The sequence below is a fragment of the Lonchura striata genome, chromosome 1, assembly GCF_050655825.1.
Source record: "Lonchura striata isolate lonStrDom1 chromosome 1, ASM5065582v1, whole genome shotgun sequence".
Classification (NCBI taxonomy): Eukaryota; Metazoa; Chordata; class Aves; order Passeriformes; family Estrildidae; genus Lonchura; species Lonchura striata.
In genome coordinates this window covers 10,042,150-10,055,998 of record NC_140703.1, presented here as the reverse complement: position 1 = coordinate 10,055,998, position 13,849 = coordinate 10,042,150, and the positions used below count along the sequence as shown (strand labels likewise).

General features: G+C 38.7%; 1 protein-coding gene across 3 annotated transcripts in view; it reads right to left on the bottom strand.

The window, feature by feature from the left end:
- The window catches only part of SAMSN1 (SAM domain, SH3 domain and nuclear localization signals 1), a 90,651-nt gene that overhangs the window by 69,885 nt on the left and 6,917 nt on the right, over positions 1-13,849 (bottom strand). Inside the window, exons 2-4 of one of the 3 annotated variants that reach the window (XM_085556642.1) lie at positions 13,113-13,193; positions 12,458-12,594; positions 2,046-2,183 (exon numbers count right to left, since the gene is read on the bottom strand). In XM_085556642.1, the coding sequence (XP_085412768.1) occupies positions 2,046-2,183; positions 12,458-12,481 (162 nt within the window). In that variant the 5' untranslated portion in view covers positions 12,482-12,594; positions 13,113-13,193. Of the gene's footprint in view, positions 1-2,045; positions 2,184-12,457; positions 13,769-13,849 lie in introns of those variants that run through there. The other 2 variants (XM_085556597.1, XM_085556545.1) reach the window with 2 other exon arrangements.

The window sequence follows — 13,849 nt, the reverse complement described above, 5'->3', positions numbered from 1 at the left end:
TAAGAGGTAGCAGAAACCAAAGTGTTTCTTCTATTCAGTGTGATATATGTACCTTCATGGACTATGCAGTGCTACCCCACAAAACACTGAGCAATGCAAAAGATGTTTTGCTAAAATTTTTACAGATTAATGCATGGGATTTTCTAATCCTACACTAGTAGCAAATCTGCTTCTGCAAACTGGTTCAAGAAAAACACAATTCTTTTCTGGAGATGTTGATTATTTTTCTTTAGCTAAATAATTTATGAAGCCTAAGTCTAACCCAATACAATAAAAAGTATGAAGATGCTGACACATAAAAAGCAGAATAAAGAAATAAAAAGCAAGAAACAGCTGATGTAAACAACCACTGCAGTTTTAAGTCTTAGTTTTACACATTGTGAAAACCATAGCAGAGCACAGTCCTATGGGCGTGTCTTTACCATACCTTGAGAAAATAAAGGACAATTCCAATTAGATTTCTATTGCAAAGTCCATTAGAATATCATGTTTTATTCTGGGTACAAAGCAAAATACAAATCTGCCCTTTTAGTTTTCATTTTATGTTGTCTAAATACTGCTTCTAACAGATGAACATCTATTGACCAGGGAAATATTAGTGTAGCAGTCATTGAATATTAAATTGGTTTGGAGTCATGGCAAAGGGGGAAAAGACAGAATATATGTAGGAACTGTACTATAATGTTCATCTTTGGGCATGTAGAATGGCATGCACTACACAAATACAAATAACTGGAGCTTCCCACATTGAGCATCCAGTCAAGCTAGGATGAGGTTCCAGCCACATTTCACAACCACAGTTGTGCACTCTTAACTGGAACATTGTAGAGGTAGCTCATTCTTATATTAACAAGGTCACAGCCTGGCAATGGGGAAAACCCTCTCACCCAAGAGAGCATCTCCCACCTATTGCAGGAAAATTATAACATAGGGACATTTCAGAGCCCAGGCTCATAGATCTTTGCTGATGCTGTGAGGAGTCATCTTGAGATCTCTGCACTGCTACACTTTCAAAACCAGGACCATTAATTGCAGTCCCAAGGTGATTATGTGGAAGAGAGGAACATGCACAGAGTGAGATAGTTACAGCAGATGGGTCTGAATCTTTCAGTCCTTTAGCAGTTTAACAAGTGCATGCCACAATTCCCCAGGCATTCTCCCATCCCACCAGCTGCAGCACTTTCTCCAAGCAAATCCTGTGTGCAAAGCTGCTGTGTGATATTGCAACACCAAAGGCCCAGCAGACTCATAGGTACATGGTGCCTAACCCAGAGTGCATGTGGGTGAAACTTGGCACAATATCTGAAGGAAAGCCTCCACTGAATGATGAATATCCTGTTTTCCCCTTCATTCAATCACCAGACTGCATCTTACATTGAAATAGAAACAGTAATTATAAGCAAAGGCACATTGCAGAGCAGAGAACAGAGAATCTGAAATAAATAAGATTATGAAATTTAATATACCATGTTAAAGTATTTGTCACAGCATCATCTATTATACCAATAACATGCAAATAAGAAAGGATTAACTAGGGTAACATCATTTAGGAAGGAAAAAAAAAAAAAAGCCCAGAAGACAACCTCCTTCACATGTTTGCCTAATGAGGTCTTGTAAAATGTCAAGTTTATTCCAGAGGCCATCAAAATTCATTCTACTCACACTTTAGAAATGCACTTTTTTTTTGTATTAATAAAAAGGACAACCAAAGACAGTGATAGTATATTCTTTAGAGACAAACCATACCAATAACTGTACTCAGAGCTTTCATATACTGTTACTTGCAAAGAGAAATTCCCTTGTCCAGTGCAGCTGCACTAATCTCCCTTTGCTGCTTGCTGTAGAGAAACTCATGACCTGCTTTGCAAATGTTCTGGACAGAAATCAGGTCATTGGCCACAGAGATGAGATGTGAACAGTGGCTCTGAGGAGCCTAAATAGTTCAAACTGGCAGATAAGCCAGCAGAACACACACGTGCCCACGTACACAGCAATAGTTTTTTTTTCAAAATGCATTGCATGCTTTGCAATTAAATGTTACTTACCAAAGACATAGACCTGTCAGGTGGCCCACAGTTGCCTTGTGTGCTCACTGGGGTATCAACCTGGCTTTCAAGAGTAGTTGTATCCTTGGCTTCCTGATGTTCTGGGACAGGCTCATACAAACTGTCCATGGAGCCCTCCTAAAATACATTTAAACAGAGATGAACACTTGCAAATATATTAAATTAACTGTAATTTAACAGGGAAGATGTTTGTGTGATTTGCATAATGGAATGTGTTTTACCTCCCCCGTCTTTTGAAATCCTTTACTTAGTTTTTTTTCTCTAAAAAGGCATATAGATGTTAAGTTTAATAAGTACCAAATGCTGGAGTTCACAGTATCATGATTTAGACACCACAGATTGCCATGTTAAAGCTGAGGGTACAGTAAAAATTAATATTATCTTCTCAGAAGGAATAAAACCAAGTGTATATCTCCAACTGAACACTACATGAAAATTCCTGTGAAAACTATGAAAACCATATACCATGAAAACTTTTATATGAACCATAAAAATGTTTTCTAGCTAGTACTTCTACATAGGAAAAAAAAAGTTAATTTCATGCAGAAAGATAACCTCATTACTTAGAATTTGAGAGGAACAATGCTGCCAGCACCTCGAATTGGACAATTATGGTTTAGGCCCCCAAGATAATGATAATGGCTAGAATTAAAAATTCCATTTTCATTCAGATTTTTGAACTCTGTATTTTAATGCACATGTAAGGTTCTTTTTACCCAACCACCAAGAATATAAATATTTTAATAGAAAATCAAATTTTTACATTTATCCCACAACTCCAAGAGCTTGGATTACATATACACACTGCCATTTCATAATTCAAGAGTTAAGTGAAAGCAGATGGCAAAACTAAAGACACTCTAGATGATGATCCTAAAGTTTAGATGTTGCCATTTTGATCTGCACTGAATATTTTCCCAATGAATTTTGATTAGTAATTTTAACTGCATTAATTAAGGAATAAATCAAATTTAAAGCAGTGCGACTTACAGCAGAGCAACACCATTAAAATTAACATAGTGTATTATTATTTAAAGGAATTTATTCCTTTAGTACAGAAGATAAACACAGATGTATATTTGAAATTATATTATTAATACATAAAGCTTTCCAGGCAATATTTTTGACTGGTTGAGCAGCAGTTCAAAGACATGACTAATTTTTGCAAGCACAATGTTTATCAATGGATATTTATTTGCTTCAGCCTGCTGGATTCTTGATAAACCAAAATAAATATTTTGGGAGAAATATTTCATGGTGAACTTCTTGAAAATACTCAAGTTACATACTTGAGCCTATTCTAGGAGTTAATGAGTTAATGCTTCCTGGGAAATTGGTGCCTAGCTTATGAAACACATGAAAATGCTGAACATCCAGCTGAGCTTGGGTTTTGACAGCAACTGCATTTTTTTTACTACTGCATTTATTTTTTATTTTTTTATCACTGTAAGTATTTTGCCATATAGCAATGATGGTTCAGCCTCCCCATCTGAAGTTGTGGATGGAACACTTCAAGACAAAAATGATGGGTTTAAAAATTTGTTACACACTTCCAGGGTTCTGCAATGTGAAATGCAACCACCTAGTTCTCCCTCAATAGGGAATAAAACACAACTTTGGTGAAGAGACTATTTAATGAAGAAATGGAAGCATAGAAGAGAACTCATGTGAAAAAGAGAGCATGAGAGAGCTAAAAAGGGAGAGAAAAGATAGGACAAGGAACTGTGAAAGGTGAGAGTAGTGGGGGGGCGGGGGGGAAGGTAAGAAAATACACCAAAAGGATACAGAAAGAGGTGGGGGAGAAGTGGGGAAGAGAGCAAGGATAAGAGAGGGAGGAGAGGAGGAACTACAGAAAGGGAGAAAGAGCGTAATGGGGAGCATGTGAGAATTAGTGCTTGAAGGAGGAAAAATATGAGAATGAGCTCGAGAGAGAGATCTTGTGTGAGAAAGATGGAGCTCAAGGATGTGAGAAAAGGTGAGCACATAAGAAAAAGACAAAAAAAAGTGTGCAGAAAAAACAGCAGGTCCATGTGAAAGAGTGAGGGCACAAGGAGCAGGACATGCATGAAGAATTGCCAGAGCATGAGGAACAGGAGGCATGGAATTGGAGCATGTGGGAAAGCACAACTGCTGTGAGAAAGCACTCAAGAAAAATCAAGTGCACGAGGAAAAGCCAGCACACAAAACAGGGAGCGAGGGAAGAAGAGAAAGAAAGAGATGAGGGAGCAAGGGAGAGCCCAGGAATGTGTGAAAGTGAGAGGAGCTGTGAGTGAGAATGGGAGAGGACAAGAAAGAGAGAATGAGACAGAGATATTGAGTGAGAAGTAAATCTTTCCTGAGGAAGAGTGAACATAAGGGACTGGAAAGGTTGTGAGTGCAGGAGGAAGCACAGGAGTGTGTGGACAGAAAGCACATGGGAAGCAGCAAGTGAAGGTGAAGAGCCAGGGAATGAGAAAGAGTGAGCACATGAGAGAGGGAGGGCACCATAAAGATCAAGTGCAGTGAAATGAGAAAGGGTGTGACAAAGGGAGGACATGGGCAAGAAAGCAAAAATCTGGGAAAGGGTGGCCACAAGTAAGGAAAGCAAAAGATAAAGCCCATGGTGTGTGGGAACATGGTTGCAGGAGAAACTGCCAGGAGGGTGCTGGAAAGAGGAAGGTCACAAGAGAAGTCAGGTCACAAGAGAAGTCAGGCCACAAAAATGGGGGAGCACTCCAGAAAGGGAATGTGCAAGAAATAAAGAGGGAGAAAGCACAAGGAGAAGGGCAGAGAAACTGAGTGAGAAAGAAGCATCAAGGTTTGAAAATGGTGAAGACAAGATCACGAGAAAGGGAATGTAAGTGAAATCAAGGTGTATTGTAAATGCAGGCAAACCCAATGGGAAGAAATGACAATGTCTGACTCAATTCATAAGGCTGAATTATTTCCTTATTATAACTATGCTAAAATACAGCAATATACTATATAAAAGGAGGATACTAAAACTACATACTACTTTCTCTAACTCTCACACAACTCATGACTCTCTCTTGAGAGTCCAGCCCCAGGTGGGTTGGATTGGCCATCAGGCTCAAACAATCCTCAACAGAATCCAATCAAGCAATCACCCCAGGTAAACAATTCTCCAAACACATTCCACATAGGGAAAAACAAGGAGCAGAAATAGAAATTGTTTTCTCTTTCATTTCTTTCTGTGCACCTCTGTGAAAATCCTGAGAGGGAGAGAAATGTGCTTGCCACAAAGGTGTGAGAAAAGGAGAGGGCATGAGAAAGTATCCCTGCTTGAAAGAAAGAGTGAGATGTGAGAAAGGACATGTTCACAAGACAGATTAAGAAAGCAAATAAGACAGAGCAAGCCCACATCAGAGGGAATGCTCACATGACAGAGAACACTCGTGAGAAAGCAGGAGGGCACAGGAAAGAGTGGGTGCAAGAAAGGCCAGGCTTGAAGGCAGGAGAGCAGGACAGCACATGAAGGAAAGTGCCAAGGGTAGAGCAAGGGTGCAAGAAAAACACCATCATGAGAAAGGGGAGGTGCTTGGGAAAGGAAGCGTGCAACAAAGCACAAGCACAAACAAGAAAGTGCACAAGAAAGACCAGAAAGAGAGTGTGAGAAAAAGGGAGAAAGAACATGAGAAAGAGAGTGTGCTGGGAGAATATAGCAAGCAAAACAAACAACCCAGCAAACACAAGGGAGCAAGAGTGGGGGCATGAGAAGAAGGGAGTGTGAATAGCACAGAGAAGAGTTAGGAAGAGATGGTGAGCAAAAGAGAGATTGTTCAAGAAAGAGAAGGCACGTGCAAGAAGTGAGTGTGCAGGCAGGAGAGACAGTGAGAATGAGGTTGTGAGGGAAAGGGTGACAGCATGAGAAGGGTGGATGTTGGAACTCAAAATGTCTCTCAGACATTTTTAGAGATTCCAAGCCTTGGTCAGAAGCATTTTAGACCCTGACAGGCAGCTGCAAACAGCTGTGATTTTGAGTTTGAGCCATGGAATGAGTTACCAATTTTGAAGGTGAAACAAGTAGTCACAAAGGGTTAGATAGTATAGTAAAAGTAGTTACAAAGTAGAGGGAAAAATTTTTTAGTATTGTACAAAGAGGTTTTAGCACCTGTACAAGGGGGTTTTTACTTTATACATGGGGGTCAGAAGTTCTAAGATGGAGGGAAGTGGGCTGATCCTGTTCTTCCTCTTTCTTCTTCCTTGCCTCCATGTTCTTAGTGATGCTAGCACTTATAGATTGGTTTAGAGTAGAAAAGCACCTTGTAACATAGGTAGTAAATATTGGGGAAAATCTGTAAGCATATAATACGTAATATATCACATAAAAGATAGCAGCAGCCCTGGGCAGGGGGAGAGAAGAAGGAGACAGCAGACAGTGAGGATGTCAGGGTGTGTGTGTGTGTCTCTGCCTGGACTGCTGAGCAAACAGCCGCACCCGAGAAGAAAATCTTCTAGATAACTTGCAATAAACTGCCTTGAGACCAAACAACAAGAAGCTGCAGAGTTTTTCATTGAAAGCACAAATTAGAGGAGAAACTTTACCACCACACAAGACCCCTGACCAAGCCCAGGGTTCTCACAGGGGGAGATAGTGCAAGGCCATGAGAAAGAGGTGCTGTGAGGAAGGGGATAAGAAAGAGCAGGACAACTTGTGAGAAAGAGCGAATATGTGAGAAATGGTGGACAAGGAATCCTTGTGACAAACAGAGCTCTCAGGAAAGAGGGAGAAAGGGTGCAAGAAAGTGAGCACCAGGGCATGAGATTGAGTGGCCATGAAGTATTAAGCAAGGGAGAAAGGGCATGATGGTGCAGAGTAAGGTCATATGAAGAGAGAAAATGGGTGAGAGAGCAGAATCACAAGTTCTAGACAAAAAGGATGAGTTTAAAACCTTTCCAGGATTCTGCAATGTAAAATGTAACCATATACTTCCCCCTCAATAGGGAATAATACATGGCATTGTTGAAGAAAGGGAGAAGCATAAAGAGAACTCGTGAAAGAGAAGCATGAAAAAGATAAAAAGGGAGAGAAAAGGCAAGGAACAGTGAAAGGAGAGAGTGGGGAGAGAATTAAAAGATAAGAAAGGGACACAAAAGAAGATAGAGTGAAGGGAGGCTTTTGTGGGCTCAGGTAAGAACAGACACAAGAAAGAGTGAGAACACGTAACAGTGAGGGAAAGCATGTGAGAGATGACAACCAGGAAAGCCAATTCAAGAAAGAAAACTCACATAAAAAAGCAGAAGAGTGAGAAGGAGAGCACCCAAAAAAGAGAAAATACATCTTGAGTATATTTTCCTTGTAGTAATTTCCTTTCTTTGGGGGCAACTCAAAGTATTTAACTAAAATTTAAATATTCTTGCTCCTTTCTATTTTTTTTTTTTTTACAGTTAAATCTACTTTTATACCAAAACCTGCTAAGTCAGTAAAGTTTTTTCATTTTATATGTTAATTCTTTTAGTAGTCCTGAGCACAGTAAATATCATAGAGGAAAATGAGAGATAATAGAATGAAATATGAACTTAATTCTGGAGTAGTTAGCCCATTTTGTTTATCCTACATGGAATAAGAAAGCTTTCTGAAGCTATTTGCTACAGGAGTTTTAGGGAGCAAAACATCCAAAATATTCCAGTTCAGATCTAGAGGAAAATAATTGCCTGTAGCTCTTTGCTTTGCATATTATTATCATCATGGCATGCAGAGTCTTGATCATAAGGAAGAGAAAGAGCATTTAGTAATGCAGCCAGGTCATTTTCCATCCCAGGTTTAGGGGTGGAACCTTGTGTATGGTGGGATGATAGCAATCCAGATAAAAGGAACAAGGGCTATAGACAGATGATTACATGGGAAGCACTGCAAAGTTCAGCCACTTAAATCTCTTCTAATCACCCACATTCAGCCAATCCTCCTTTGGTAAAACATAGTTTTAAGTCCAGTCCGTTCCTAAGTGCCATCATGTCCCACTAGTCATAGCAGCATTAGCACCTTTCTATGGTTTCTTTAACATAAAGGCTCCAGCTAATTCACAATTTATCCACTACATCACATTTATTAATACTTATTCTCTCTGCATTTTGCACTATAGAAACATTAGCTTTTAGTGCCAAGGGCTTTTCCACTTTATAACATTAGATGTAATACATTTTACATTGTGCTGTCAGCACATCTTTAAACCAACAATCAAAATAAAACATAACTTGTCCAATGCTACTGAAAATCACTAAGAGGATTAGACTTTCACTCAACTTACTTAACTTACTTAACTTTACATTTTACTGGCAAAAGTGGTGGTTAGAAAGGCACCATATGTGCAAGAAATAGACAAATGAGAGGGATCTTGTTTGGCTTAAATCCTAGACTAGTGCTCAACTTGAGTAACTGATCTGAACCACACAGAAATTAGAAGTGTCACAGCCTTTCTCTACTGGCCTTCTTACACAAGTTTCTGCTCTGCTTTCTTATGAAAACTTTACTGAAGGGTTGTGAGCATAACTCAGGTGTACTCTTCTGCCAGAGCTCACCCTAGGTCGAGGGTGGCTCCGTGTGGTGGAAAAGTCTCTCCTCCAACCCGAGCTTCCAAAGAAAGGCTCAGCAGTCTCTGTTGTTCAGTCGCAAGGCAGTTTATTGCAAATTATCTAAAATATTTTCTTCTCAGGCTGCTGTGGTTTGCTCACAGCTCAGGCAGAGGCACACACACACCCTGACATCCTCTCTGACTCCCGACTGCTTCTTCTCTCCCCGCCCAGGGCTGCTGCTGTCTTTTATATGGGACATTACGTGTTACATGTTTACAGTTTTTCCCCAATATCTATTCCCTATATTAAATGGTGCTTTTGTACTCTAAACCAATCTGTGAGTGCCAACATCACCAAGAACATGGAGGTAAGGAAGAAGAAAGAGGGAGGAACAGGGCAGGCCCAAATCCCTCCATCTTAAAACTTCTGACCCCCATGTACAAAACTAAAATCCCCCTGTACAGGACTTAAAACCCCCCTGTACAGCACTCAAAAATTCTTCCCTCTGTGACTACTTCTACTATAGTATCTAAACTTTTGTGACTTCTTGTTCTTCCTGCAAGGTTGGTAAATCATTCCATGGTTCAAATCCAAAATCACAGCTGTTTCCAGCTGCCTGCCAGGGTCTCAAATGCTTCTGACCTGGAACCTCCAAAAATGTCTGAGGGACATTTTGAGTTCCAACACTCTTCCAGGTGAATTGGTGCTAACCCTAATGCGTATATCCTTGAGACAATTTAGGAAAAATAATGCAGGAAAAATATTCCACCTTAACTAAAGGAATTCACAGTTCGATAATAAATTTCATTTATCAGATTTGTAGGATTCTGATACTTATTAGACAGTGTATCAAAACAGGTGGTTTGGCAGCAATATTTCTTGCAATTCATACAAAAGCAGTGCTTAATTTGGGACTCTCTCTGTATATTGTCCATAATACAAAGAGTATTGTTCTGATTCAATTGTCTGACATGGTAAACACCATGAGATGGAAAAGACACTGCAAATTTAGGGTCTAAGGTTAACCTTTTAACATAATATATCTACAAAAAAAAAAAAAAAAAAAAAAGACATTTACCCGGTTGATCATTTTGTAAATGGAAAAGGGACACAAGGTTTTGAAGGCAAATCTAATTTGCCTGAAAATCTCTTGAGAACAGGGCAATGAATCTGATGAGGAAAAATAATCTCAGTTGAGAAACCAAATCATTCTTAAGTCAACTGAGGACACAAAGTACTGCTAAGGAAACACCCCATGCTAGAAGATCAGAGGACTCCCACGTGGTGACAGACTGGAGTAATTAGTTTGTCTCACTGGGAGAGGGAGACTCCAGTTCAGGCTCCAAAGCCTCATCACAATCATCTTGTGACTGTTCTGTGTCTCCAGACTCCACATCACCACTGGCCCATAACACTGTGTCTCATGCTATAACTATGTCTCAGTTTTATGGACAGGTATGAAAGCAAACACAAATTAAAATTCAACAGTATGAACAGATATTCCTCTAACAACCTGGTTGTTCCACTACTTTGGATCAGCCAGAAGTCTGGTTAAACATAATATTGTTGTCATTCTCTTAGGCTGTAGATTACTTCAAGCACTATAGTCCTATACTCTACCCTACTATAGGGTAGAGAGGTATTTTCTGAGCTATAAACCAGTGCATTTTAACAGTATATGCATATGCACACATAAGTACACACACACACACACTCTTTGCACTCTGAAATCTTGTCAGTCAGTCTACATGAGATAAATGCTTCCATGAGAATATTATTTCTTTTGTATAGCTCTTTCTGTTCTGTCTGTCAATAGTCTGAATTTCTCTTCCACAGTTTCAGGTTTAGCAGTTGCTCCAGATGTTCACTCAATGTAAATCAACCATGATTTCTATTCCTTGGTGTCTCTTTGCAACTACTAAGGGAATCTCTCCCCTAGCACATTTAAAAGTTGCCTTTGAATCCTAATTATGTTGTTACTGTTCATTATTTCTGGCTTGACTCCCTTGAAGGGAAAAATACCCTTATATTGATACTACAACTGCTTTGTAGTCAGCCTCTCCATGGCCACAGGGTGACAGAGTAAAAGTGGCCCGTGCACATACTTGGATCACCAGCTCATTTCCTTGCTAGACAATCTGATTACTGAAAGCAACTGCCCCATGTCACAGGTGCAGGGAGGACTGCACAGGCCTCTTCCTTTTATGAAACTCATTAATGACCTATAAATTATCTTTAAATATTGATAACTTGTGAGGTGTATTGCTGGGTGAGCAGAAGATTACCAAAGCAGACAGAGTAGCTCCCATGTAAAGCTTGTAAAGAAGGGAGGTTATCTTCTTAGCAGCAATCTTTAAACAGAACTAATTTCATTACAGAAACTATCACAGCACCAGCTTTCACTTGTCTGAACTATCCATTATCAGCAGTCATTGCCTCTCCCATGGAAACCCTGGGTGCTACATACGAGTTTAACAGGGAAACGGGAACTTGACCTACTGTCACCCACACAATCTACCTGACACTTCATCTAAATGCTGCTTTCTCTACCAATACAAAGCTCAACACCTTTTTTTTTAAAAAGTGAACTTCTTAGAAAACAAGAAGCTGTTCCAACAGAACAGTAAAATATTGATAGAACAGTTCTTTCCCAAAGAACTTCTGAAATGAGTATTTTCAAGCTGTTACAGATTGTACCACAAAGCCATTGTTAACTTTGTACAAATACATAGGCATTCACACTAAACTATGATCAAAATTGTCACTGAGTTCCCAGGGAATTATTTTTTTGAGTGACTTTTGTCACAGATTCCTGAAATACCAGTGCATTTTACTCTAAGTACAAACCAGCTTTTAATCCTTATGATCTGGAAAATACCAGGACTCTGCACTCAGATAGTATTAGCAATCAGGAGCAACGATTTACACAAAGCAGTTGCCCTATTTGAGTTTGTATTAGTGCAGCTTGAATATTGATTTTTATTGTTCTTTTCAAATGTATGGGAAAGATATACTAAACATCAGGACAAAAGATGAAAAATGGGCAAACAGATCTACTGTGCTGCATAAATACAGCAAATATACTCAGCTAATTACCATTACTAATACTGGGCATTGGTATTGGCAGATGGTTAAGCTCTTAAAACAGAAACAGTTTCTGTGGATTTTCTATCCTGATTTACCTGTTTGTTCTGAGCAGTTGCCCTGGGGCAAAGAAAGAGAAGGGAAAAAAAAAAGAAAAAAAAAAAACCCCAAAACCCAACCAATCAAAACAAACAAGCAAGCAGAAAGTGCAAAAACGCAAAACCAAAAAAAGAGGGTTTAAATCAAGTCCTCTGTCTGTGTGCAAATATTGCCATGACTAAATTATCCCTGATGACTCTGTTCTCATATCTGGCTAATAGAAAACTATTGCTTGAAAAGTTCTAGCTGTTCTCCCATACTACTGAAGAAGGAAAGAATGATACTATTATCTAAAAACAAACAAACAAAAAGCCTAGTGTAAAACAAATTATAATATACATATATTTAGTAATATAATCTTATTTCTGCGTTGTTTTACCATATTTGGATTAAATCCCTCATGACTAAATTGGCATGTTTTTGCAATAGTCCCAGATAGTGCATGGCACATTTATTATATATTCTCTGCTTTATATTTTTACTGAATCATATTTTGCTCCATAGAATTTCCTATACAAAACCTCCTTCATCTAGGCTAGAGAGACTCACTATTGTTATACAACCCTTGCACTGTTTGTGATATAAACACTTTATTATTTTTCATGAAAGTACACCCACCAGTTCAGTTTATAAACTCAGTAACCCACTTAAAAAAAACCAAAAAACAAAAAACAAACATGTGTGTGCACACTTACCAGTGAAAAACAGAAAAGATTCATGTTGGTATTGAGATCCACTCCAGCACTCTAAAATTCTGCTCCACAACCTCCTGCTGCACAATGCAGTTCCTTCTTGCTGTCCCAGCTGTTTGTACATTTCTCCCTGGAGATTACTGCAAGATAAAATCCCTGCAATAATCCACTGGATTCAGAGCCCATTATCAAATGAGACAGGCTTCCCCAGGCCAATATAAACTGTTTTCTGAATTAAAGAGCAGTGTTTACTAGCAAAACAAAAGCAAGGTCTGAATGATTTCCATGAACTCAGAAAATGCTCTCTCGCAGGCTGCTGGTTTTATTAAAGTTTATTATCTAAGAGAAATAAAACTTTTTCTGTCTGAGACTTTTGGCACGTGCAACTAAATCCAAGGCAAATCTTCTCAATTTACTGAGATTATCAAAAGACAGAAATTCTCATGAAATGCTGGTTTCCTATACACATTAATTAAATATTAAAAATTCAGTAATTATTAATGATTACATTATGAATGGAACTTTCTTACTTACAGTTCTTGGGGAAAAAAAAAAAACTTGCGAGTCACAAACAAATTATTGAAAATACTCACAACCAACCAATCTAAAAGCAAGCAAAAACCTCAAATTGTACACTTGTACTCTAAAATATAGTTACCAAACTGCTGCCTAACATGTTGATTGCTTGATGATGAAGATTAGGATTAAATCAATTTTGCCATTTGGAAACTTGGCAAATCTGGAAAATAAAAAGTTGGGAGTGGTTAAAGCTGATCCATGAGTTATAGTGAGAGGTATTATAATGTATACAGACAAGCAAACAAAGGAGAAGTGATTGTAGAGAAAAACACTAGTCTATGTCACTAGCTGGTATAAAACAGGAAAATTCCATCACCCATAGTGGAGTAGAACAGTCTAACAAAGAATTGATGCTAAAAAAGTACTGTCAGTCTCATTTTTACAGATTATGAAATACCTGAAATTAGACTGTATTTGGAATAATATTGCCCTCCAACCCACAATTAATTTCCCATAAATTAATTTCCAGCAGCTTTTATGTGTACACTATGAAATTTGATTGCATGAACAAGGAGCAATTGGTACTGAAGAGAGAAGCTGAAATTCACCAGAAATGGAGAGGTAGTGTCATTTTGTGACCATAATCTTGATGTCCTTTCTTTGGGCCCACAGCTTCATATTTGTAAAGGAGAGGCACCTCTTTCATTATTCCCACTTCTCACTGTTTCAGTTTATTCCAGAAATTTTGTAGTCTGAATCCGCATCCCAGCAAATCTGAAATTTATCCTGTCAAAGTCTGTACTTTGACAGGATAAATACATTTTAACATAAGTTGGTTTCTATCATGAGCAAAACCCAAACAAGGCTCACACAAAC